This window comes from Cetorhinus maximus, chromosome 15 (assembly GCF_964194155.1).
Source record: "Cetorhinus maximus chromosome 15, sCetMax3.hap1.1, whole genome shotgun sequence".
NCBI lineage: Eukaryota > Metazoa > Chordata > Chondrichthyes > Lamniformes > Cetorhinidae > Cetorhinus > Cetorhinus maximus.
The window spans coordinates 104,207,940-104,233,365 of NC_135893.1; the positions used below are offsets into that span (position 1 = coordinate 104,207,940).

The window sequence follows — 25,426 nt, forward strand, 5'->3', positions numbered from 1 at the left end:
TGGACGCAGCCGTTGGGAATGGTCACTGCCTGCCTGTATCTCTTTTGTGGCTTGGTCCACTCCAGTTGGCCCTGTAGTTGGAGCATGCAGTGTATCCTGGTACACTTGATGCTGATTGGTAAACGAGGGAGAAAAAAAAAGTTATTTAAGATATAAATTTTCTTTGTTCTTATTTAACTTATTTTAGAGGTGTCAGCTGTGGCTCAGTTCATAGCACCCTCGCCTTTGAATCAGAGGGTTGTGGGTTCATGTCCAACTCCCGGAAACCAAGAACTGTGATTGTACTCGAAAGAGTTGCAATCTGTGACTGTTGATAACTCGAAATAATTTTAACTTATTTTATTAGTTGTGCCTCTAAACTTTCATAACACGGGGGAAAACGTGTTTTACTTAAAAGAGGCATACTGGACTGTGCTCACTTCCTCGTGGAATCGGAAAGATCCGATGAAAGTGAAATTACTGAGTCGAGTTTCAGAATTACAAGACATTTTATGTGTTACACAACAAATCACCAGAAGCAAAAAGCCACTAAGTTTGGTGCTACGTACATTCCAACGTGTCACTAAATACTTTGAAACAGATTTTACGTTCTGCTTTTAGGTTTGACAAGGGCGTTAGAAGTTAACTCTTTTCGAGTCGACCAAATTTTAGAATCTAGTTGCACACGCCAAATACATGTTTGTGACACGCTGGGTTTGGGCGTTCATTTGCGTCTCTTCAGGCAAAGCCGCCACGCGGGGGGTAAGGGGGGTGGGAGGAGGAGGTGGTACCTGAGCTCGGTTAGCGGACTGGCATTGGGCTGAACTTTCTCGCTTTCTGCTTCAGAGCGAGGAGGACGTTAACCCGTCAGCTGCCGGGGCTGAGCCGGGATTGGCCGCTGGCGGAGACAGAGAGAGACAGACAGAGAGAGACAGAGAGAGAGTGAACGGTCCCTTTAACAGGAGGCAGCAGCAGCAGCAGCAGCGGCGCCGGTGGGTGGAAGCAGGCGGTATGGAGGTTTTCTGCAGCCCGGATGGCTCGGATGTCTTCTGGGTGAGTGAGGCATCACCTCGTTTGCTTGGTCTTTGTATTGGGGTGGGTGGGTTATCGAGGCGGCCGCCGCCGCCGGACTTTTGTGGGTTCCTTGCCGGCCTAGCGCCGCTTTGATTTCCTGCGGCCTGGGCTTCTACCCACACTCGGGCTGCCGCCGGCCTCTCGCTGCTCTCCTGTTTATTTCAGGGTTTAAGGGATGTTGCTGTTGTTTCTCCCCCTCTCTCCCTCCCAGTCGGGTGACCTGCGGATGAACCAACACCAAAGCGGTGGACGCCGATCGCCAAAACCCCATTTTAAACTGATGCAGCGGTTCTATATTTAGAGGTCGACGCGGGTCGAACAGGACATGTCCCAGCTAACCCCGTGACCGTGCACATCATTCCTACCGAGCAAGAAAGCTCACAGCCCCCGCCAACAGCGATTAATCCGCTGCTAATGTCCCTAATCCTAGGTGACCTAGGAGTGTATTTGTAGCTACCCAGTCAGTCACTCGAAAGCCATTTCTGGCAGGTTGCAGTGGTTGAAGAAGGTGGGGTGGACGGGTTGAGTAATGAGCAAAAAAAGATAAAAGCAAAAAAAAACTGCGGATGCTGGAAATCCAAAACAAAAATAAAAATACCTGGAAAAACTCAGCAGGTCTGGCAGCATCTGCGGAGAGAATGAGCAGTTTTGGAGGAGAGCAGGACCCCATAGTGCTCTATATGGTCTGGCTAGATCTGGCGATGAATGGCTATACCAGTTGTCAGACATAAACTTTCAAGTCTGCACCCCTTGGAGTTGAGATGATGGTAAAAGTAGTGTGGTGAACGAAGGGCCAAAGGCTAGACAGTTGACATGGAGGAGGAAGGTGCAGAAGGAAGTGAGGTTGGAAGAAAAATATAGATGAAAATATCAATGGAGAGGGATACAAGACCATGAAATGAGATGGCCTTATCAATGACTGAGAGGATGGTCGTAGGAATGACATGCAAGATGGGAAGATCAAGGGGGTGGCCATGAATATGGTAGGTGAGTTAACCTGCAGGGAAGAGTTAAGAGAAAACAGGAGGGCAGTGAATTCTGAGGAGAGCAAAGGGTGGGGGGGGGGGGGTGGTGGGATGGTGAGTTATGACAAAAATTGAAATCACTGAGGATGAGAGGTCATTTGGTGCAGAGGCTGAAGGAGGAAGGTGTTGAGGCTAGCTTGGTGTGAAACCTGGTGTGAGACTTGGATGGGTGGTTAAAAACGTGAATTTTAAACAAATGGTTGGAGGGTGGAACAATAGGTAGACCAATTCCTATGGAGCCATGCTGCTTAAGCCTTTCATCCTGAATATATGACTTGGATGAATGACTGGAGTGCTGAATATCCAAGTTTGTGGATGACCCCGAGCTAGGAAGCACAGTGAGTTGTGCAAATTGGAGTAGGAAATTACAAAGCACCATAGATTGTGAATGGGCGCAACTGTAGCATTTGTGGTTCAATGTGGGTTAGCGTGAGGTCATCCGCTTTGGATCTCAGAAAGAAAGAAAGAATGGAATATTTTCTGAAAGCAAGAAAACTAGTAATTGTGGAGGAGCAAAAAGATTTGGGTGTCCATGTTCACAAATTGCCAAAAAGGAGTGCACAGGTACAAAACATAATCAAAAAGCTAATTGAATGCAGCCGGAAACACTAAATGGACAGATGAAAGTTTCCAGCATTTTCTGTTTTTAATTTCAGGTGTTGAGCATCCATCGTATTTTGCTTTTTGATCTGAATTCTTGCTTCTGATGTCTTTACGATCATATGACTTAGGAGCAGGAGTAGGCCATTTGGCCCCTTGAGCCTGCTCTGCCATTCAATAAGATCATGGCTGATCAGTTTGTGTTTCGAGTTCCACATTCTCATCTGCCCCTGATATCCTGTAATTTCATTGCCTAACAAGAATCTATCTACCTCCGCCTTAAAAATATTCAGTGACCTTGCCTCCTCCACCTTCTGAGGCAGAGAGTTCCAAAGTGTCTCAATCCTCCGAGAGAAAAACTTCTCCTAATTTCTGCCCTATAAGGACAGAATGCCCTAATTTTAAAACAGTGCCCCCTAGTTCTGGACTGCCCCACAAGAGGAAACATCCTTTCCATGTCCACCTTGTCAAGACCGTTCAGGATCTTAGATATTTCAGTCAAGTCACCCCTCACTCTTCTAAACTCCAGTGGAAACTAGACCAGCCTATCCTTATAAGACAACCTGCTCATTCCAGCTATCAATCTAGTAAACCTCCTCTGTACTGCCTCCAGTGCATTTACATCCATCTTTAAATAAGGAGACCAAAACTGCACACAGTATTCAAGATGCAGTCTCACCAATGCCCTGTATAACTGAAGCATAGCATCCTTACTTTTGTGTTTAATTCCTCTTGTAATAAAAGACAGCATGGCTTCATGAAGGGGAAATCATGCCTGAAAAATTTATTAGAATTCTTTGAGGAGGTAACGAGCAGGATAGATAGAGGGGAACCAATAGATGTAATATTTTTGGATTTCCAAAAGACGTTCGATAAGGTACCACACATAAGGCTACTTGATAAGATAAGAGCCCATGTTGTTGGGGATGGTATATTAGCGTGGATAGAGGAGTAGCTAACTAATAGAAGACAGAGTTGGAATAAGGGGGGCATTTTCAGGATGGCAACCCTATAACTAGTAGAGTGCCACAGGGATCAGTGCTGTGGCCTCAATTATTTATAATATATATTAATGACTTAGATGAGGGAAGTGAATGTACTATCGCCAAGTTTGCGGATGACACAAAAATAAGTGGGAAGGCAAGTGGTGAGGATGACACAAGGAGTCGACAGAGGGATATAGGCAGGTTAAGTGAGTGGGCAAAAACTTGGCAGATGGAATATAATGTGGGAAAATGTGAGGTTATGCACTTCGGCAGGGAGAATAGAGAAGCTGAATATTATTTAAATGGAGAAAGACTGCGGTACAGAGGATTTGGGAGTCCTTGTGCATGAATCACAAAAAGCTAACATACAAGTTCAGCAGGTAATAGGGAAGGCAAATGCAATGCTGGCCTTTATTTCAAAGGGATTAGAGTATAAAAATCAGAAAGTCTTGCTAAAACTATATAAGGCACAAGTTAGATCACACCTAGAATACTGTGAACAGTTTTGGCCCCCTTATCTAAGGAAAGGTATACTGGCATTGGAGGCAGCCCAGAAAAGGTTCACTAGGTTGATCCAGGGTATGGAGGGATTTTTTTATGAGGAGAGGTTGGGCCTGTACACACTGGAGTTTAGAAGAATGAGAGGTGACCTTATTGAAACATATAAGATTCTTAGGGGTTTGACGGGGTAGATGCTGAGAGGCTGTTTGCCCTGTGGGAGAGTCTAGGACCAGAGGGCATAATCTCAGAGTAAGGGGTCACCTATTTAAGATAGAGATGAGGAATTTCTGAGGGTAGTGCATCTGTGGAATTCTTTACTGCAGAGGCTGGGTCATTAAGTATATTCAAGGCTGAGATAGACAGATTTTTAATCAGTAAGGGAAATCCAGGGTTATGGGGAAAAGGCAGGAAAGTGGAATTGAGGATTATCACATCAGCCATGATCTCATTGGATTGCAGAGCAGACTTGATGGGCCAACTGGCCTACTTCTGCTCCTACATCTTATGATAGCATTCCATTAATCATCTTAATTGTTGTACCTGCATACTAACTTTTTGTGATTCATGCACTAGAACACCTAGATCCCTCTGCAGCTCGGAATTCTGCAGCAGTTCTCCGTTTAAGTAATACTTTGCCTTTTAATTCTTCCAAAGTGAACAACTTCATATGTTCCCACATTATACTCCATCTGTCATATTTTTGTCCACTCACTCAACCTATCTATGTCTATCTACAACCTCCTTATGTCCTCTTCACAACATACTTTCCTCCCTATCTTTCTTTATCTGCAACTTTAGCTATCATGCCTTCACTCCCCTCATCTAAGTCATTGATATAAATTGTAAAATGTTGACCCCTGTGGGACTTCAATTGTCACATCCTGCCAATCAGAAAAGACCCATTTAACCACACTCTCCGTTTTCTGCCAAACAGCCAATCATAAGATATACTCGCTTCATTTTAATTGTAGTAGTGGTTAAATAATTCTAGGCCTTTTATACTTGGGTTTGGTGAGCGAGGGTTTCTAATGAAACTGTATGTATATAGCACAAGGCTGGACACCAAGTCACTCGCCAAGATTCAGGAATGAGAGTAACTTAGTTTAAGTTTCTCCTCCAATATGATTGTAGATGGATTGCCAGTTGTCAACATTTTTTGTCACAGGATTTGAGGCTGATGTATATCGATGGCAAATTACTGGTTGTTCTGACGAAATATTTACCTATGAAGATAACGTTGTGTAGCTATGATTCATTGTGCAGATAAGCACTGGCAATCACAACAAACTGCAGATGGAGAAAGTACAGCCCTGATTGGTTGGATATCGTCCTTCTACTTGAATCTTTTATCTCAGCCAAACTCGTTTGTACCCTGTTCAGTTTAGCAATGTGTTTGAACACACACTATATCCGTCAATTGTATTTTCATGTTGTTGTCCATTTTCAATGTTGCATGTTAAAGCAGTTTAGTAAATTCTGCAATCTTAAGTAGGTTGAGGAAAAACTGAGCAACAGAAAATTCTTAATAATCCTGAATAAAGGAATGCATGTCTTGTAATAAACAAGTTATCCCCTTAGCACAACTGACTCTTCCAGTTTTGTGAGTCTGATGGGCATACTACTACTATTCAGTTTATGGGTTGTTGAAAAATGTACTATAACATTGGTGCAAACTCTTGTGCTGCAGTCTTAAGTGCATGGTTTGTAATATCATCATGACCACAAGCTTTAAATGGGTCAGTGTTATGGAGGAGTTTCTCAACACCTTTTGTTGTATTATAACATCAGGCATGTTCTTGTAAGGCTTCCCTTGTACTGCAGATTTGTACTGCGGTACAAGGTGCTCTGATTCCTTCCTTGAAGATGCTCTGGAACTGCGAGCTTAAGAGCTTCATCTTTTTCCTTGTCATCCATACTGTCTGTCATATTGCGTATTTCACATGCTTTGTCTTTTCAGAAAAAAAACTGGATATTCTGGACAATGCCAAATTCAGGATTATAGCATTCCACTTTTAATAAGCTTAAATTCTTAAGCCATTTGAAGTAGGTTCATTGTTAAGCATCACATGCAGTGGTTATAGTCTAAAATATGATTAGAGATTTAAATATTTTAAATAGATTATGTATTGCTATAGCTTTATGATGAGTTAAAAACATGAAATGCAGAGAGAGATCTGGACACCATTAAACAACTTTTAGTCCAAAGTAAAAACAAAATGTTGTCAACATCTGTTGGGAGAGAATCTGAGTTAATATTTCAGGTTGGTGACTTTTTGGCAGAACCGGAAAGGTTGGATGAAACGGGTTCTAAGCAAGTACAGAGGCAGCGGGGTAGTGGTAGAAGAGTACAAATGTGAAGGTCTGTAATTGGGTACAAGGCAAGAGAAATTAAGTGGCAAAAGCGATGATGGTGCAAGGCAAAAGGAGATGGTAATGAGAAAAGTAAGTTAGCAAAAAGATAGATTTAGAGGAGGTGTTAATGGCAAAGACAGATCGTCGCTAGCAGCTGTCCAAAACAAAATGGGAGCTGAAGTTATGATCTGAAATTGTTGAATTCAGTCTTGAGTCTGGAAGGCTCTAGAGCAATTGAAAGGTGAGGCGCTGCTTCTCGAGCTTGCATTGAGCTTCATTGGAACAGAGTAGGAGGCTGAGTACAGAGAGGTCAGGCTGGAGCTGGGACAGAGAATTAAAATGTCAGGTGACTGCAAGCTTGGCGGGGTGGGGGGGTCAAGATTGCGAAGTGAACTGAAGCATTCCGCAAAGTGGTCACCCAATCTGCATTTCATATCCCCAATTTAGAGGAGACTGCTTTGTGGGCAGTGGCTACAGTGTACCACAGTTGAGAGAAGTACACTTAAGTCATTGTTTTACCTGGAAGGAGTGTTTGGGGCCTTGGATGATGAGAAATGAAGTGGTGAAAAGGCAGGTGTATCACCTGAGCTAGTGTCGGAAGGAGAGGTGGTGGTTGGGATTGATTGAGGTGTGGACCATGGTGCTGAGGTGGAAATGCTGAAAGGGGAACGGAAGATATGTTTGGTGGTGGAAATGATGGAGGCTGATGTAGTGGAGGATGAGGAAAAGGGGAACCCTATTATGGTTCTGAGAGGGAAGGGGAGGCTCAGAGCAAATGTATGGAAAATGCAACAGACTCAGTCGAGGCCCCTGTAAATCACAGTGGTGGGGGACTGGCGGGTAGGGAATCATTGGTTGAGGAGAAAGTCAGACATGTTGGAATTGCTGTTATCATCAGAAGAGGCATGGCGGAGAAACCTGGAGATGCTATAAATATGATTAATGGGCTTCCCACCTGATTCCGTTGGGAAATGGGCAGCTTTCCCATTTTCACGGCATAATTCCTGGTGGGCCTTTCAAAGCTTCTCTTAAAGTGGAAATGGATTTCTTAAAACAGCTGTTGGTTGTATTTGTACTATTGCCATTTACATCTCCTCTAAACCCATATTTTGTTTCTGGATTTGCTCCATTACCTTCCCCTTTTTCCAGGCACCAACGTCCCTCTTGTTGTTTAATCCTTTCTGCCTTATCACACTCCTATCCTTTGGTTTCCTTTTCCTGCTTCTGTACTTGCTTAAAACCTGTTATGTCTGTAACTTTTTTCAGCCCTGATGAAGGGTCATTGACCTGAATGCTCCCAATAGTACTGCCAGACCTTTTTGAGTTTCCAGCATTTTCTGTATTTATGTTTGATTTCCAGCATCTGTGGTATTTTACTTTTGTTCTTTGGGTCCAAGACTCTTTAACTGCAGGAATGTCAGTTACACCTTTTGAAAGGCTAACATTACACTCAAATATAGCCCAGTTCAAGATTTATTCTTTTTGATGTGAAGGGGGTTTGCTGCCTTTGAGAGGAGCAAGTATTAGTGACTGCAGTGAGGAAGGAATGCTTTATTAATTTTAGCACCCTTGTCAGTTACAAGGTGGGTTGAGTGGAGAATAAAGTTGGGTGGCAGCTTTGGGTTGAGAGGCAATTGAGTTGGAATGCCACTCTGTTCGTAGTTACTTACCTGTAAATCCAGCTGCTCCTATCTTGCCCAACATTCTGACTCCGGCTGGGCAAGATCTGTGCAGTTAGCGGGTTCCCGTGCCCTTCTGTCCAGGGCTGCAGCACAGAAGGGAGGGAGGACATGCCCCCTTTTTATGGCATTAGTTACCGTAAACCAGGTAAGTTTAAAGGTCCAGCCACTGAGGAACCAGGGAGAAGGTAAGTTTATAAGGGAAGTGGGCAGGATTGTGGCAGGGGGGTGGGGGCAGTGCAGGATGGGTGGGGGTTGGGTGGCCAGTGAGAGGGGGGCAGTCGGGGATGGTGGGGAGGGCAGTCGGGGGCTGGGGGATGTTTGGGGGTTAGAGGCAGTTGGAGTTGGGGGGATGGGGGGGTAGTCAGGAGTTGGGAGGGCAGTTGGGGTCTAGCCAGGGTGGTAGGGAGGGAGATAGCCAGGGGGGTGGGGATAGTTGGGGGTTGGGGATGTAGTCAGGATGGTGGGGGGCACAGTTGGGGAGGGCAGACTTGGGGGTGTAGACGGGCATGTGGGGAGGGCAGTTGGGAGGATGGGAGTGTGGTCATGAGGGTTGGGGGGTTCTGTGGGCGGTTGGAGGGGTGGGGAAGGCAGTTGGGGGTTAGGTATAGTTGGGGCTGGGGAGCGCGGTTGGGGTAGGTGGGGGTGTGTCAGGATCCCGGGGGGGTGTTCAGGGGGTATTTGTGGTTGGGGGGGTGGTGGCGGGTGCTAGTGGAGGGAAGCCCAGTGGCCTGTGGGGTTTGGAGGGATAGTGGTCGGGGTCGGTCAGTGCTATAGTTACGCAGAAGCTCGAAGTGGTTTTAATTCTTCTAATTGTTTCTGGGTAATTATTATTGTAAGACAGTCAGAACCATCTGAAATTTGCAATTTAAATCGCATTATCAAATGGTTCCCAATGCAGAGCAATTGCCCTCAGGGGTTTGAACTTCCTGGGCAATTGCCAGGCAGCCCTTGCCTGAGAAATTCTGATGGTGGGGGGTGGGGGGAGATCTGGGAGCACATGTTTGGGGTACCCCCCAGATACACTGGGCCCTGGAGCTCGAAAGTTATGGGCTGTTATATTTGGTTGTATCAGTGTGTCTTCATCTTGAGGTGGACCCCTTCCAGTACTATATTTCAGGCTAGCTATTTTTGTAGTCTTTTCAGAGGTTCGGTTTGGTGCTGAATTATGGACATTGTGTTTTAGCTGTTGAGTATGCACATGACTTGAGACTCTCACCTTATTTCAGCATGGACTTCAGCTTGGGTGGATTTGAATCCTGTTATGACTGATGCAGTTGGTAAAGCGGAGTTATTTAAAATTCTCAGAGGGAAACTTAAAATTAAAGTTTATTACAGTTATTTAAAGTGTTATGTTTGAGATGCGACTCTAAATTCAGGAATCAGACCACTAGCTCTCGAGGTTTTACATTAACTAATTGAAACATTTTATTAATTTATACAGGTTAAAATATATGTATACATGGCTACAAATTATTACTATCATAACTTTTAACAAATTCCCAAACTAACCTCCATTAAGGCAACTTAACCAAACACCAGGCAAAACATTTTCACCTTACAAATTCAAAATGAGGTTCTTTTCACTGTGGGGCCAGTTGGAGGCTTGCAGCTGCCTTTTGATCTTACATTGCCTCTGCTCTGTACACCCGAAAACTACTGAAGTTCTACCTACCAACACATTGAATGTTAATTCTCATTGTATCAACAACCTCTTTGAATTTCACCTTTTAACAATGAAACCCCTTTCATAATACCAATTTTATTAGTAATATAAACACATTGCTTGGTAGCTGCTAGAAAGGCGTCAATTTTCACCCCAATTCTTGAGTGCTCTATTCAAAAAATGCAAATGCACGCTATCTCTTTTGCACATCAAAGCTAGTACATATCAAAGCATCCAGGCTATCTGGTTTTAATCCAATTAAGACACACCCACAGACTAAATCTCTATTTTAAAAGAAAAATATTTTCCAAAATATATATATTAATAGCTTCATGACAATCCAGACAGGAGTAAAAACAGATAGTAGCATGGCTAAAAGCAAAATACTGTGGATGCTGGAAATCTGAAACAAAACAAAAATAGCTGGAAAATCTCAGCAGGTCTGACAGCATCTGCGGAGAGGAAAAGTTAGTCTAAGCTTTCAGCTTTTTCCCTTTAGTGGTGCCCTAACCAGTCTTTCTGCACTTATTCACATTCTGAAAAACTTGTTTCAACTTAATTTTCTTAACATGAAATGTCTTGTTATGGGAAATTAGATTGTTCCCAATAATTAAATTGAATTACTTACTCTTGATTAAGTTACCCTCTAGTTGCAAAGTCAGTAAATAACTTTCTTGCCAAACATGAAGGAAGAAGCCAGACCACAACTCACATAGAGGCACCTTGTTGGTTAAAAGCCATAACTTGAAGCTAGGCACAGCAGCGATTTAATGAGAGTTATCTAGCAGTTGAGCAGCAAATCATTAATGTACAGAGTTACTCAACAAAATTAGCAGCAAATGTTTTACAGGTAGCTCCGTGTATCAGTGTAAACCAGCATCAGCAAATGTTGATTATAAACTATAGTGGTGATCATGCTATCAAATAGCTCAAGTCTAGATATGTGATTAACAATGTTCAGAGCTTAAATGACTCCATTCTCACAACAAGCGTGGTTTGGTCAATCTCCTTCCTTCCCTGATGGGTGTAAATTCTAGAGTTTTGAGTCAATTAAATCCCTTTGTGGAGTTTCACCTTGAATCTTCGGTATACTGTCCTTTAAAGGCACCCTGTATTGGTAAGGATACATCTTACAACTGTTAAGTAAACGTTCTAATAAAATATAGGAAGTAAAAATCAAAACTAAGAAAGCCTGCTACTTCATCAAAGACAAACTATTCGCTTCCGAGCACTCAACTCAACAGCTGAACGCAAATTGAATGGGCATCCTCAGGCAATGCAAGATGTGTTTTCCTTATGAATGAGGGTAGCCTTTTGGGCAACTATTTTGGACATAGCCAATTAAATTATGGGAACAATGCTGCTAATCTCTCTACTCCACTGTCACCTTTATATGGCCAGACTGTTGCCATCATTTCCTGGACTTCTCTCCCTTTTCACCAATTATAAGGCCACATCTTCCCAGATTATGCTTCTGTTCACACATTTCCATCCTTTTCTCTCCATTTCTTCACCTTTGTATTTACTTTGATGACTGAACTGCACTTTCCATTAATGTCTGTTTTTCTTATCTGCGACAGGACCTTTGACATTGGGTTTGCCATGTTTCCTAGTACCTCTGTTCAAACCCTTTCTTCTTCAATTTAAGATTACGATGATGTTGACCTAGTGATTGCCTTCTAGTCTCTGCATTCACCAGCTCATTGTTTGCTATCTCTAGTTTGGCCCCAAAGCGGAGCATACATTTCCTTTTGCTTCAGCTTTCCAGAGATGCTCAAAGATGTGATTGCCGGTCACCCACCAACCTGATTTTTGGGCTTCCCACAACAGACCCACTAGTTTGCCTTCTCTCATGTCCTTAGCAAGGGCGCCACTTCTCCCAAGTGAGACAGTGATTTAAAAAAAAAAATCATTTTACAGGATGTGGGCGTCACTGGCTAGGCCAGCATTTATTGCCCATCCCTAATTGCCCTTGAGAAGGTGGTGGTGAGCTGCTGCCTTGAACCGCTGCAGTCCATGTGGTGTAGGTACACCCACAGTGCTGTTGAGAAGGGAGTTCCAAGATTTTGACCCAGCGGCAGTGAAGGAACAGCAATATATTTCCAAGTCAGGATGGTGCGTGGTTTGGAGGGAAACTTGCAGGTGGTGATGTTCCCATGTATCTACTGCCCTTGTCCTTTAAGATGGTAGTGGTCGTGGGTTTGGAAGATGCTGCCTAAGGAGCCCTGGTGAGTTTCTGCAGTGCATTTTGTAAATGGTACACACCGCTGCTACTATGCATTGGTAGTAGAGGGAGTGAATGGCACCACTTCCACAAACAACCAAGTGGGGCTGCTTTGACCTGGATGTTGTCAAGCTTCTTGAGTGTTGTTGGAGCTGCACTTATCCAGGCAAGTGGAGAGTATTCCACTCCTGATTTGTGCCTTGTAGATGGTGGACAGACTTTGGGGAGTCAGGAGATGACTTACTCGCTGCAGAATTCCTAGCCTCTGACCTGGTCTTGTAGCCACAGTATTTATATGGCTAGTCCGGTTCAGTTTCTGGTCTGGTACCCCCCAGGATTTTGATAGTTGGGGATTCAGCGATGGTAATGCCATTGAATGTCAAGAGGCGATGTTTAGATTCTCTCTTGTTGGAGATGGTCATTGCCTGGCACGTGTACCGCAAATCTTTGTCAGCCCAAGCCTGGATATTGCCCAGGTCTTGCTGCATTTGGACATGGACTGCTTTTGTATCTGAGGAGTCGCAAATGATGCTGAACATTGTGCAATCATCAGCGAACATTCCCACTTCTGACCTTATGATGGAAGGAATGTCATTGATGAAGCAGCTGAGGATGGTTGGGCCTAGGACATTGTCCTGAGGAACTCCTGCAGTGACGTACCTTAAGGAATGGAAATGATTGACCTCCAACAACCACAACCATCTTCCTTTTGTGCTAGGTATGACTCCAACCAGCGGAGAACTTTCCCCCTGATGCCCATTGACTCCAGTTTTGCTAGGGCTCCATAATGCTACACGCGATCAAACGATGCCTTGATGTCAAGGGCAGTCACTCTCACTTCACCTCTGGAGTTCAGCTCTTTTGTCCATGTTTGAACCAAAGCTTTAATGAGGTCAGAAGCTGAGTGACTCTGGTGGAACCCAAACTGAGTGTCACTGAGCTGGTTATTGCTGAGCAAGTGTCGCTTGATAGCACTGTTGATGACCCCTTCCATCACTTTACTGATGATGGAGAGTAGACTGATGGGGCAGTAATTGGCAGGGGTGGATTTGTCCTGCTTTTTGTGTGCAGGACATACCTGGGCAATTTTTCACATTGCTGGGTAGACGCCAGTGTTGTAGCTGTACTGGAAAAGCTTGGCTGGGGGTGAGGCAAGTCCTGGAGCACAAGTCTTCAGTAGTATTGCTGGAATATTATCAGGGCCCATAGCCTTTGCGTATCCAGTGTCTTCAGTCGTTCCTTGATATTATGTGGAATGAATTGAACTGGCTGAAGACTGGCATCTGTGACGTTGGAGACCGAGATGGATCATCCACTCGGCACTTCTGGCTGAAGGCTGTTGCAAATGCTTCAGCCTTTTCTTTTGCACTGATGTGCTGGGCTCCTCCATCATTGAGGATGGGGATATTTGTGGAGCCGCCTCCTCTAGTGAGTTGTTTAATTGTCCACCACCATTCACGACTGGATGTGGCAGGACTGCGGAGCTTAGATCTGATCCGTTGGTTGTGGAATCGCTTACCTGTATCACTTGCTGCTTGTGCTGTTTGGCACGCAAGTAGCCCTGAGTTCTATGTTCACCATGATACCTTATTTTTAGGTATGCCTGGTGCTGCTCCTGTGCTCTTCATTGGACCAGAGTTGATTCCCTGGCCTGATGGTAATGGTAGAGTAGGGGATATGCCATGAGGTAACAGATTGTGGTTGAGTGCAATTCTGCTGATGGTCAACAGCGCCTCATGGATGCCCAGTCTTGAGTTGCTTGATCTGTTTGAGGTCTTTCCCATTTAGCAAGGTGGTAGTGGTATCCTCAATGTGCAAGGACTGTCATGGAAAGATACATCTGTGGCAGGCAGGTTGGTGAGGATGAGGTCAAGTATGTTTTTCCCTCTTGTGGTGAGGGAACCAACCTGCCCCAGACCCAATCTAGCAGCTATGCCTTTAAGGACTTGGCTAGCTTAGTCTGTGGTGGTGCTACTGAGCCACTTTTGGTGATAGACATTGAAGTCCCCCGCCCAGAGTACAATTTGCACCCTTGCGACCCTCATTGCTTCCTCCAAGTGCTGTTTAACATGTACTGATGAGTACTGATTCATCAGCTGAGTGGGGGCAGTACATGGTAATCAACAGGAGGTTCGACCTGAGACTTCATGGGGTCTGCAGGTGATGTTGAGGGCTCCCAGGGCAACTCCCAACTATATACCACTGTGCTGCCACCTCTGCTGGGTCTGTCCTGCCGGTGGTGATGTGATGTGATCTGTAGGGTATGATTATGTCAGGCTGTTGCTTGACTAATCTGTGAAATAGCTCTCCCAATTTTGGCACACAGTCCCCGGGTGTTGGTGAGGAGGACTTTGCAGGCTCGACAGCCATTGCTGTTTCTGGCTGGCCTGTCTGGTTTCATTCCTTTTTATTAACTTTTTAGTGGTTTTGATACAACTGAGAGTCAGCCACATTACTGTAGATCTGGAGTCACATGTAAGCCAGACCAGATGGCAAATTTCCTCCCCTAAATGGCATTAGTGAACCAGATGGGTTTAGACTTCTAATTCCAGATATTTATTGAATTCAAATTGGGTAGTGGGATTTGAACTCAGGGCCCCCAGAGCATTACCCTGAGCTTCTAGATTACCAGATCAGTGACAATACCACTATGCCACCGCCTCCTTACTGCTCACAGTGTGGTCTCCTTTACATTGTGAAGATTGGAAAACCTCCTTGCTAAGCATCTGTGTTCTCCTTTGTGGTCCACCTCTTCCGTTTTCCCTTTGTTCCAATTGTTATCTTTCAGATTTAGTCACCAACACTGTTCCAAACAAATTCAATGCAGACATGAGTGGTATCTTTCTACTGGGCACTCTGATCTGAATAAAGAATTTAGAAATTTCAGAGCGAGGCTGCATTGTCTTTTTTGTTTCTCTCAGCGAACTCCTTTTCATTTCTCTCCGTTTTGGAGTTAGTTTGAGACATGTTTTCTTTTCTTGGCTCTCTACTGCCATGCATTGTTCTTGTCTCACTTTTTTCAACACTTCTTGCTTTCCATCTTGTAACGACGTTCACTCTTCAAAAAAAAAAGTCATACTTTAAGCCATCAACTCCCACTAAGTGACAGCAGTGATGTGCTTGACTTTTATCTGTTTTTCGTCGTACCTTTCATTTTGTATAGTCCTATCAAGGAGAATGCTTATTTCCTGCTTTTCAGCATTGCCAGAGGGTTTATCATTTGTATAGTTTAATTTATATTTTCTCTTTGCAAATGCTGATCAAACTGTTGAGTATATTTAGCACTTTTTGATTTCACTTTATTAAAATTAAAAGCCTATGCTTTTGAATTTGGTGGGGAGGGGATGGTGGTGTTGCTTTTAACCAGTGTGGCCACAGTATCTGGCTCTAGGTAGAATATGATGAAGTATTCAGCCGACATTTCCCCAGTCTCCAGCAAAGCCTGTGCTGCTGGGAGAGCTACAGTATCTGACTATGCTTTGCTTAGAAGGCATCAAAAAAAGTGTGCCACTATGCCGTAGCTTTTGAGTGTGAGCAGACAGGCAGATTACATTTATGGATATGAATGCACCTTGATTTGAAGGAAAAACGTGTTCTGCTCTAGGTGTTAACTTGTTCATTTTGTATATTGCAGGATTCAAACAAAACCTGGTATACAGATAATCCGGATTTTACACATTGCTTCCAACTAACCATCTTAGTCTGGATCCCTTGCATCTACATCTGGATTTGTTTTCCATTCTACTTTTTGTTTCTTCGTTATCATGACCGAGGTTATATTAGAATGTCACTTCTCAATAAAATTAAAACGGTAAGAGATACACCTGTTTAATCACTCTACAGTATATATCTGCGTACGTATTGTCTTTCACAGATTAGATGTTTTCTTTACTGGTTCATGGTCTTTGGGTACCGCTGGCAAGGCAAGCATTTATTAACCATCCCTAATTGCCCTTGAGAGGGTGGTAGTGAATCATTGCAGTCTGTGTGGTGTAGGTACACCCACAGTGCTGTTAGGTAGGGGTTCCTGGATTTTGGCCCAGCAACAATGAAGGAAAGATAATATATTTCCAAGTCAGTATGGTGTGTGATTTGGAGGTGGTGATGTTCCCATGTGCCTGATAACTTTGTCATTATAGGTGGTAGAGATTGCAAGTTTAGGAGGTGCTGTCAAAGAAGCCTTGGTAAATTGCTGCAGTGCATTGTACACTGCTGCCACATTGTTCTGATGCTGATGGACGGGGAGTTAATCAAGTGGGCTGCTTTGTCCTAGATGGTATTGAGTGCCTTGAGTGTTGGAGCTGCACTCATCCAGGCAAGTGGGGAGTATTCCATCCTTGTGGATGGTGGACAGGTTTTGCGGAGTCAGGAGGTTAGTTACTGGCCGCAGAATCCCCAGCCTTTGATGTGCTCTAGTAACACCATGTTTATGTGGCTTGTCCAGTTAATTTTTGGGTCATTGTTAATTCCCAGGATGTTGATGGTAGGGGTTTTAATGATGGTAATGCTGTTGAATATCAGGGGGAAATGGTTAGATTTCCTCTTGTTGGAGGTAGTCATTGCTTGGCACTTGTGTGGCATTAATCTCACTTGCTTCTTATGAGCCCAAGTCTGAATGTTGTCCAGGTCTTGTTGCATGCTCGCACGGACTGCTTTATAATTTGAGGAATTGCAAATGGAAATGAACATTGAGCAGATGTCATTGAACATCTCCATTGTTGTACTTATGATGGAAGGGAAAGCATTGATGGAGCAGTTGAACATAGTTGAACCTAGGACCTGAGGAACTCCTGCAGTGATGTGCTGGAGTTGAAATGATTGGCCTCCATCAACCACAGCCATCTTCCTTTGTACCAGATCTGACTCCAGCCAGAGAGCCTACTCTTGATTCCCATTGACTTCAATTTTGCAACAGCTCTTTGATGCCACACTTGGCTAAATTCTGCCTTGATGCCAAGGGCAGCCACTCTCTCCTCGTGAATTCAGCTCCTTTGTCCATGCTTGGAACAAGACTGTAGTGAGACCTGGAGGCAGAACTCAGACTGGGCATTGGTGAGCAGGTTGTTGTTAAGTAAGTGCTGCTTCATAGCACTGTCGATGGCACCTTCCATCATTTTGTTGATTTAAGGGCAGACTGATGGGGAAATTGGTCTGATTGGGATTTTTCCTGGGCAATTTACTACTTTTGTAAGGTAGTTTTGGGCTGCGAGTCTTCACCACAGCCAGGATGTTGTTGGGGCCCATAATCTTTGCTGTATCCAGTGGGCTCAGCTGTTTCTTGTTATCATGGAGTGAATTAAGTTGGCAGAAGATTGGCATTTGTGATGCTGGGGACATTGGCATCCCATCATTTCATATGATTGTCTAGACTTTGCCCAACTGGTGAAAGTTAAGTATAATTAAATAAAAGCAGTTATTTGGAACGTACAGGCGCTCAGCAGCAGAAAATACTGGAACTAGTGTATCTGCAGTCTCTAAACTGATCTGTGTTTTGAAATCCAAAGTGTCAGCATTGAAGGGATTCACATCTACACTTTAGCAACAGATTTTCTTTTGAATGTCAATTTCGGTTTTAGAAGAATCTATGGAGTTATATTCATTTACATTTCTGTTTGACCCAGATCCAAATCCTTTAGCACTGCCTCTTCTGCTACGTTCACTTTATTTATATGTGCAGTCTCTTTGCCCTTCTCTGACTGCTCTCCCTTTTGCTTTCTAGCACTTAAATTCTGCAGTGTCACAGGACTGCCTTGGGGGCAAAATGTGTGTCTCTGGAGCAATATAGGATTTTCAGAGTTTACACTGAACACATAACTCTTTGAGAATCAAGTTGTCAGTGTAAGTGGGATTAATATTGCTTCACTGCAGATCTTTCAGGGAAAAGATTATAAAAATGTTTAATTATGTATTGTGATATTATTTTTGTATTTATTTATTGGATTATAACTACAGATAAGGAAGCCATTCGGAACATTTTAGTTAATCCATTCATAGAGATCTTAATGCCCCCTCATTATAGCAATAATAAAGTTTAACTTTTCGTATAATATTTATTGCAGGTTTTGGGATTTGTGTTATGGCTAATCTGCTGGACAGATCTTTTCTACACTTTCTGGGAGAGAAGTAAAGGACTTGGGCAAGCTCCTGTTTACATAGTGAGCCCTGCAATACTTGGGGTTACAATGGTAATTATGTTGCTTTTTTAATTTAAGTTGGGAAATTTTGTATAACCTTTTGCTCTTTGTGCAAAGCATTTTTAAAAATGGTTTTGGTGATGCAGGCCATGCTTTATTATTTAGAAAGGAGAACTGTGGTACACCTGGAGTATTGCATACAGCTTTGGCTTCCTTACCTAAGAAAAGATATACTTGCTGTAGAGGGAGTGCAGTGAAGGTTCACCAGATTGATTCCTGGGAAGGCAAGTTTGTTGTATGAGGAGAGATTGGGCTGACTGGGCCTGTTTTCACTGGAGTTTAGAAGAATGGGACCCTCATTGAAACGTATAAAATTCTGACAGGGCTGGACAGACTGGTTGCGGTCTAGAACAAGGGATCACAATCTCAGCGTATGGGGTACGCCATTTAGGACTGCGATGAGGAGAAACTTCTTTACTTAGAGGGTGGTGAACCTGTGGAATTCTCTACTACAGAGGCTGTGGAGGCCAGGCCACTGAATATGTTTAAGAAGGAAATAGATTTCTAGACTCTAAAGGCGTCGAGGGGTATGGGGAGAGAGCGGGAGTATGGTGTTCAGATAGAGGATCAGCCATGATTATATTGAATAGTAGAGCAGGCTTGCATGACCTACTCCTGCTATTTTCTATGTTTCTATGTTTTATGTTAAAAATCAACTTGTAGCATACAGCCGTTAATTTGAATGGCCCCTCCGTGGTTTGCTGATTTAGCGTGACACTTCGATGATAGTGACAAACCCTGAATTTAGTTCAATCTAAGTGTTCCCAATCTGCTCTTTACAAGCTGGTTGTAATATTTTTGTACACATTAAAATTCCCTCACACTATCAATGCTATAAGAACAGCAGCATGGAAGGTTTTATTGATTTGTAGTGGCTATTTTGTTTTGACATAGGATGTAAATTATGAATATTCAACCAAGGCCATTTTGTAAATCATCTATTGCTTCTTGCTTTATTGAGTAGAATGACTGGGGAGCATTGTGAAAAATGTTCTTTTTTATTTAAAAAATGTAAAAATTGAAGTTTCAGTGGTTTATTGCAAATTCTGTAATTTATCCAAGTATATTTTATGGATTGTGTTAGAGGATTTTTTTCATTTTTGATTTAGATGCTTTATTTATTCCTCAAAATCAATAAGGTTCTTGAAATGTTGAGGTTAAGTATGTCATACATGCAATAGTATATTCTTAAACACTTAAGTATAGAGGCATCAAACATATTACAGTTCTGAGCTAAGATGTTAGGATAATTGAATCATTTGAATTAAAATCCTGACTATAATTTGCCACTTGTAATATTGCCACTTTTATACATTTCGCACACCCCTACTATATGACCATTGACATGTTGTCATATTACATGGTAACAATCAAAAGACGAAAGCATTTAAATAAGGAAGAAGGTATTGAAATTCATACTTTAGCAATAACTTTAATGTAGTTGCTTTCTTAGCTAAATAGCTCTCTTTAGGTTGATAAAACTAACAGAAATTTCTTGTTGCGTATAATTGCTAATCACCTTGTGAAACTTTCAGTTGTAAGTCTGCCTTTGATTCTGAGGCATTCGGCATCAGCTGATTTTTCCCATGCTATAGAACCCTTAATTAAGATGATGATATTTTACCCAGATGTTACCCTTTTGTTGTCTTGCATCCATATCAATGTTTAAAATTCACCTGAAACCTGGAAGCCAGTATGCATTGTGACATCTCCAATTAATTTCTCTCATTTAAGCAGGTGGTTACTTCCTCTTAAACCTTCTGTAAGAGTCTGCCTCAGTTCAAATGTTCAGTGGTCATCAACATAAAATTGCTGTACATTTCTACAGTTTTCAGATATTACAGTATAAGAATCATACTACCTGATAAAAGCTAATACAAAATAACATAAAGACAAATCAATCGTGCTGTTATATTAGTACACTTGGAAGTCAACCTGATTAACCTTTCCAGACAGGAGGCTTCTTACCAGGCTTCAACCAATATTTTTTTTGAAATCTCTTGCATGTTCTTGTTTTGTTGTCTTTGCATTCTTCCTCTGGAGAATGGTGTGCAGTTGTTGAAGGATTCATGGTAGATGATCAGTCAGACGGTCATGATGTTACCCTTTTCTCATGACAGTAAGCACGTTTATACCAGTCCATAAGGTGGATAGTTCCATATGGCGGAAGGATTTTATGAACTCCCACATCCACACAATGGGGTCTGGTGCAGTTACCACTGATCCATTCTGGATGCCAATATCCCACTGGATCTCAACCCAGGATTAAGAGCCAGATCCCTGGTCTCCATTCAACTGCCAGGGTGAAAAGAAAAATCTTGAGTTACTTTTTCCCTCCAACGTTTTCCTGCCCTCAGCTTGTCACCTATCCACCCCTGAATTTGACGTGAACTGCAAATGTAAACCTGCACTCCTAACACTGCCCTGGGTGATCAGCCACCAAGCTTAACTAGCACCTTACATGGCAAAGGAAATGACACTCCTGACACTGCTTGTGCACATTATTTCCCAGTGAGACCTGCACAGATACTAATTAACAAATTGTCTACTGGCTAAGTACTTAAAAAAAAACTATACTGGCTAAATGTAGCCCAAAAACCATAAAGTTCTATGTTTGCAGTAACTGAGTAGGCCACTTTTTAGGAATAAAAACAACTGCAATATGCATTTTTAAACAGATCACAAATTACATCCTTGTTCTCAAATCACTCCATGGCCTCACCCCTCCCTATCCTTTGTTACCTCCTCCATTCCTTCAAGTCTTTGAACTCCTCCAATTCTAGCACATCCATGATTTTGAGCACTCCAGCACTGGCAACCATGCTTTTAACTGTTTAGGCCTGAAGCTCTGGAATTCCCTCCCTAAATCTTTCAGCCTCTCTACTTCTCTCTCTTCCCTTAAAATTACCTCTTTGACCAAGCTTTTAGTCACCTGTCCTGAAATCTCCTTTGGCTCAGTATCAAATTTTGAGTGATAATGGTCTGATGAAATTCATGGGAATGTTTTACTACAACTGCTGTATAAGTGCAAGTTGGTGGTGGTGTTGTCAGCTTCCAGGGGGAGTTCTTTTAACTAAATTGCCTATTTAAAAAGTACTCCTCGGTACTGGTTTCTGTTAGAAATTCATTCTGTAATGAGAGCTGCTGTTTATAATAGCTTTGGATGGCAAAATGGATCCCATTTTGACAAAAGCAAAGGAAAGCATTGAGGTAATTTGCTTACTTGCAATAATAATAAATACAGATAAAGAATTGTGAAATGCAGTTAATCCACTTTTTAAAGCCCCCAAAATAGATCATCATTGTTTCAAAACAATAAATGCAGATACTTTCTGCAGACACTGAAGAACTTTTGAGGTGACAGGGCACAGGCATATATGAGCACTGAGTCAACGGTTTATGCAGAATTCGGATGCAAGGAAAATGTTTTTTTCCTTGGGGAGCATTGAATCCGTTTATTTTTTTCCCTGTTCTTCCCTTGGAGAGCTTGGTTAGAGATGTATAATAAGGTGTTACGCGCCAAGAAGAATAATGCAATTATTGCAGTCAGAGAGAGTGAAAATTTCTACTTTAAGGAACTTGCTCATCTCATCTGTTCATTCAATGTGAGCTGACTTCCCGTTCACAGAATGCACCACTTTTGGCCTTTGCCAATTCAGATTGCTAATGTTTACATTCTGTCATCATCCACAGTCTGCTAGGGAACTAGTTTCTATAAATTCAGGTTTTAAAGGGAGAATTTTTCATGAGGTTTTCTTGATCTACCACCATAACTGGTGAAATCCTAGAGAAATGAGAGGTTTTTTTTTCTCTTGCTATTTACTTTGTTACTGCAGTGCTTGTACTTAAGTCACAGCAGGAGAACCGCCCCCCCCCCCCCCTCCCCCAACAATGTGGAATTACCTCCTGTTCCTTTCTAATACTGGCTAAGAGAATGAGCTTGCCAAAATGACACATTTTCCCTTTTCTAACATCTGAAAAACATGACTTTTAAATAGTGTACGTGAAAGTTTAAGAATTTCTCCAAAACAACAAGGCTTATTTAAATTTACAGTGGATGATTCTAGAAACAATAACTTCCTGACTACATGACCACGTACGTGCAACCTGAACCCGAAAGCACTTTTGTTATATATCCTGAAGCAAATTAATTTTCTACAGTTGAAGTGAGAAAACTTGCTGTATTGTTATACTTAAATATTCCCTTTTTTTTTCTGAATAAACAAAAATAATTCAAGATTTTATTTTTTTCGTTGAAAGCTTATGCGTTATTCAAAACCAGTGTCTTTGGGCCCCATCACAAATTCCATTTAATTGCCACTGATTTCATCCTTCTTCCGGACCACTACTTTGGGTTGAAGCAGACTACTTGAACCTGTGATATTCTCTGACTCCGGGTTGACCTTCCGACCTCCTATCCTTACGATTACGAAGCTCGCCCATTTCCACCTTTGTAACATTGCTTGTTTCCACTGTTGTCTTTGCTGCTTTGATGGTGAAATTCTCATCCAGACTTCTGTCACTACCAAAGACAGCTATTCCGATACAAAAACAGAAAATGCTGGAAAAACTCAGCAGGTCTAAGAGCATCTGTGGAGAGAAAGACAGAGTTAACGTTTCGAGTCTGTATGACTCTTCAGAGCTAAGGGGAAGTAAAAATGCGATGAAATTTATACTGTTTAAAGTGGGTGAAGCAGGTGAAGCTGGATAGAAGGCCAGTGATAATTGGAGGCAAAGGAGAGATGTCATGAACAAAAGGACAAAGGGGTGTTAATGGTAGTGGTACTGGCTAAAGGAGGTGCTGATGGTGGCATTAAGGTCAGAAAGCAGAATGTGGTAATAGCAGGACAAGGGTAAGCACTCTGGAAAGAACAACGTGAACAAGTGACAAAAGCATAATACTGCGGATGCTGGAAATCTGAAATAAAAATAAAAATACTTGGACAAACTCAGCAGGTCTGACAGCGTCTGCGGAGAGGAATACAGTTAACGTTTCGAGTCCGTATGATTCTTCATTAGTACTAAGGAAAAATAGAAAAGAGGTGAAATATAAGCTGGTTGAGGGGAGTGGGGCAGGTAGAGCTGGATAGAGGGCCGGTGATAGGTGGAGGCAAAGAAGAGATTGCCAAAGATGTCATAGACAAAAGGACAAAGGGATGTTGACGGTGGTGATATTAGCTAAGAAATGTGCTAATGGTGACATTAAGGGTAGAAAGCAGGACGAGCAAGTGACGGATAGCCCTAGTGGGGATGGGGTGGGGGGAGGGGACGGTGGTGGGGAAAAAAGATCGAAAATAGGATAAAAGGTGGGGATAAAACAATGAATAAAAATGAAAATAAATAAAAATGAGTGGATAACAAATAAAAATTTAAAAATGAAAATTAATATTTAAAAAAGGGGCGAGGATGGGGAGGAGTGTTCATGGTCTTAAGTTGTTGAACTCAATGTTAAGTCCGGAAGGCTGTAAAGTGCCTAATCGGAAGATGAGGTGCTGTTCGCCCAGCTTGCGTTGGGCTTCACTGGAACACTGCAGCAGGCCAAGGAGGAACGTCTGAGCATGAGAGCAGGATGCTGTGTTGAAATGGCTAGCGACAGGAAGGTCTGGGTCATGTTTGCGGACAGACTGAAGGTGTTCTGCAAAGTGGTCATCCAGTCTGCATTTGGTCTCTCCAATGTAGAGGAGCCCGCATTGTGAGCAGCGAATGCAATAGGCTAAATTGAAGGAGGTGCAAGTGAAGTGCTGTATCGCTTGAAAGTAGTGTTTGGACTCTTGGATGGTGAGGAGGGAGGAGGTAAAGGGGCAGATGTTGCACCTTCTGTGATTGCATGGGAAAGTGGTGTTGGGGGGTGATGGAGGAGTGGACCAGGCTATCCTGGATGGAATGATCCCTATGGGATGCCGAAGGGGGAGGAGGGGTGGTGGGGGTTGGGGGAAGATGTTTGGTGGTGGCATCAGGCCGGAGTTGGCGGAAATGGTGTAGGATGATCATTTGAATGCGGAGGCTGGTGGGGTGAAAAGCGAAGACAAGGGGTCCTTATCCTCGTTCTGGGAGGGAGAGGAATGTGTGAGGGCAGGGGCGTGGGAGATGGGTCGGACACGGTTGAGGGCCCTGTCAACAACAGTGGGTGGGAAACTTCGGTCAAGGAAGAAGGAAGACATGTCAGAAGTGCCATTTTGGAAAGTGGCATCATCGGAACAGATGCAAAGGAGGCGAAGGAACTGAGAAATGGGATGGAGTCCTTTAAAGGAAGCAGGGCGTGAGGAACTGTAGTCGAGGTAGCAGTGGGAGTCTGTGGGTTTGTAATGAATATTGGTGGACAGTTTTATCACCAGAAATTGAGACAGAGAGGCCAAGGAAGGGAAGGATTGTTCATGTTCTTTCTAGAGTGCTTACCCTTGTCCTGCTATTACCACATTCTGCTTTCTGACCTTAATGCTACCACCAGCACCTCCTTTAGCCAGTACCACTACTATTTACACCCGTTTGTCCTTTTGTTCATGACTTCTCTCCTTTGCCTCCACCTATCGCTGGTCTTCTATCCAGCTTCACCTGCTCCACCCACTTTAAACAGTATAAATTTAATCACATTTTTACCCTTTTTTAGGTCTGAAGAAGAGTCATACAGACTCGAAACTTTAACTCTGTCTTTCTCTCCACAGATGCTCTTAGACCTGCTGAGTTTTTCCAGCATTTTCTGTTTTTTTTTCAGATTTCCAGCATCCGCAGTATTTTGCTTTTACACCTATTCCGATGCTCTCCTAGCTGGCCTACCACCCTGTACTTCAATGCCTCTAATTCAATCTCTGGTCTCTAGCATACCCTCACTCAAGTTACCCCAGTATTGAACACCAGGACTTCAGTCATCTCGGCCCTGAATTCTGACAATCTGTCTGTAAACCACTCTGTTTCTCTACCTCTCTCTCCTTGTTTAAAACTTACATTTTTGATTAACATCTTAGTTATCCCCCCAGTATTTCCTTATTTCAGTTGGTTTCAACTTTTTCTGCATAATGAAGTGCCGGATGTTTTTCACTGTTAAAGGTGCTATGTAAAATGCACTTTGTTGTTGGCTGATATAGATACTAGCTTTCTAGCGCACACGAGTTTAACTTGTACATGTGAGATTTGTGATAGACCACCTAA

The 25,426-nt window shown here is 42.9% G+C and overlaps 1 protein-coding gene across 1 annotated transcript in view; it reads left to right on the forward strand.

Moving 5' to 3' along the window:
• Positions 1 to 738: 738 nt before the first annotated feature.
• abcc1 (ATP binding cassette subfamily C member 1 (ABCC1 blood group)) overlaps positions 739 to 25,426 on the forward strand; it is a 99,914-nt gene continuing 75,226 nt past the window's right edge. Inside the window, exons 1-3 of the mRNA XM_078559149.1 lie at positions 739 to 1,032; positions 15,721 to 15,897; positions 18,146 to 18,271. Of these exons, the coding sequence (XP_078415275.1) occupies positions 991 to 1,032; positions 15,721 to 15,897; positions 18,146 to 18,271 (345 nt within the window). The 5' untranslated portion in view covers positions 739 to 990. The remainder of the gene's footprint in view (positions 1,033 to 15,720; positions 15,898 to 18,145; positions 18,272 to 25,426) is intronic.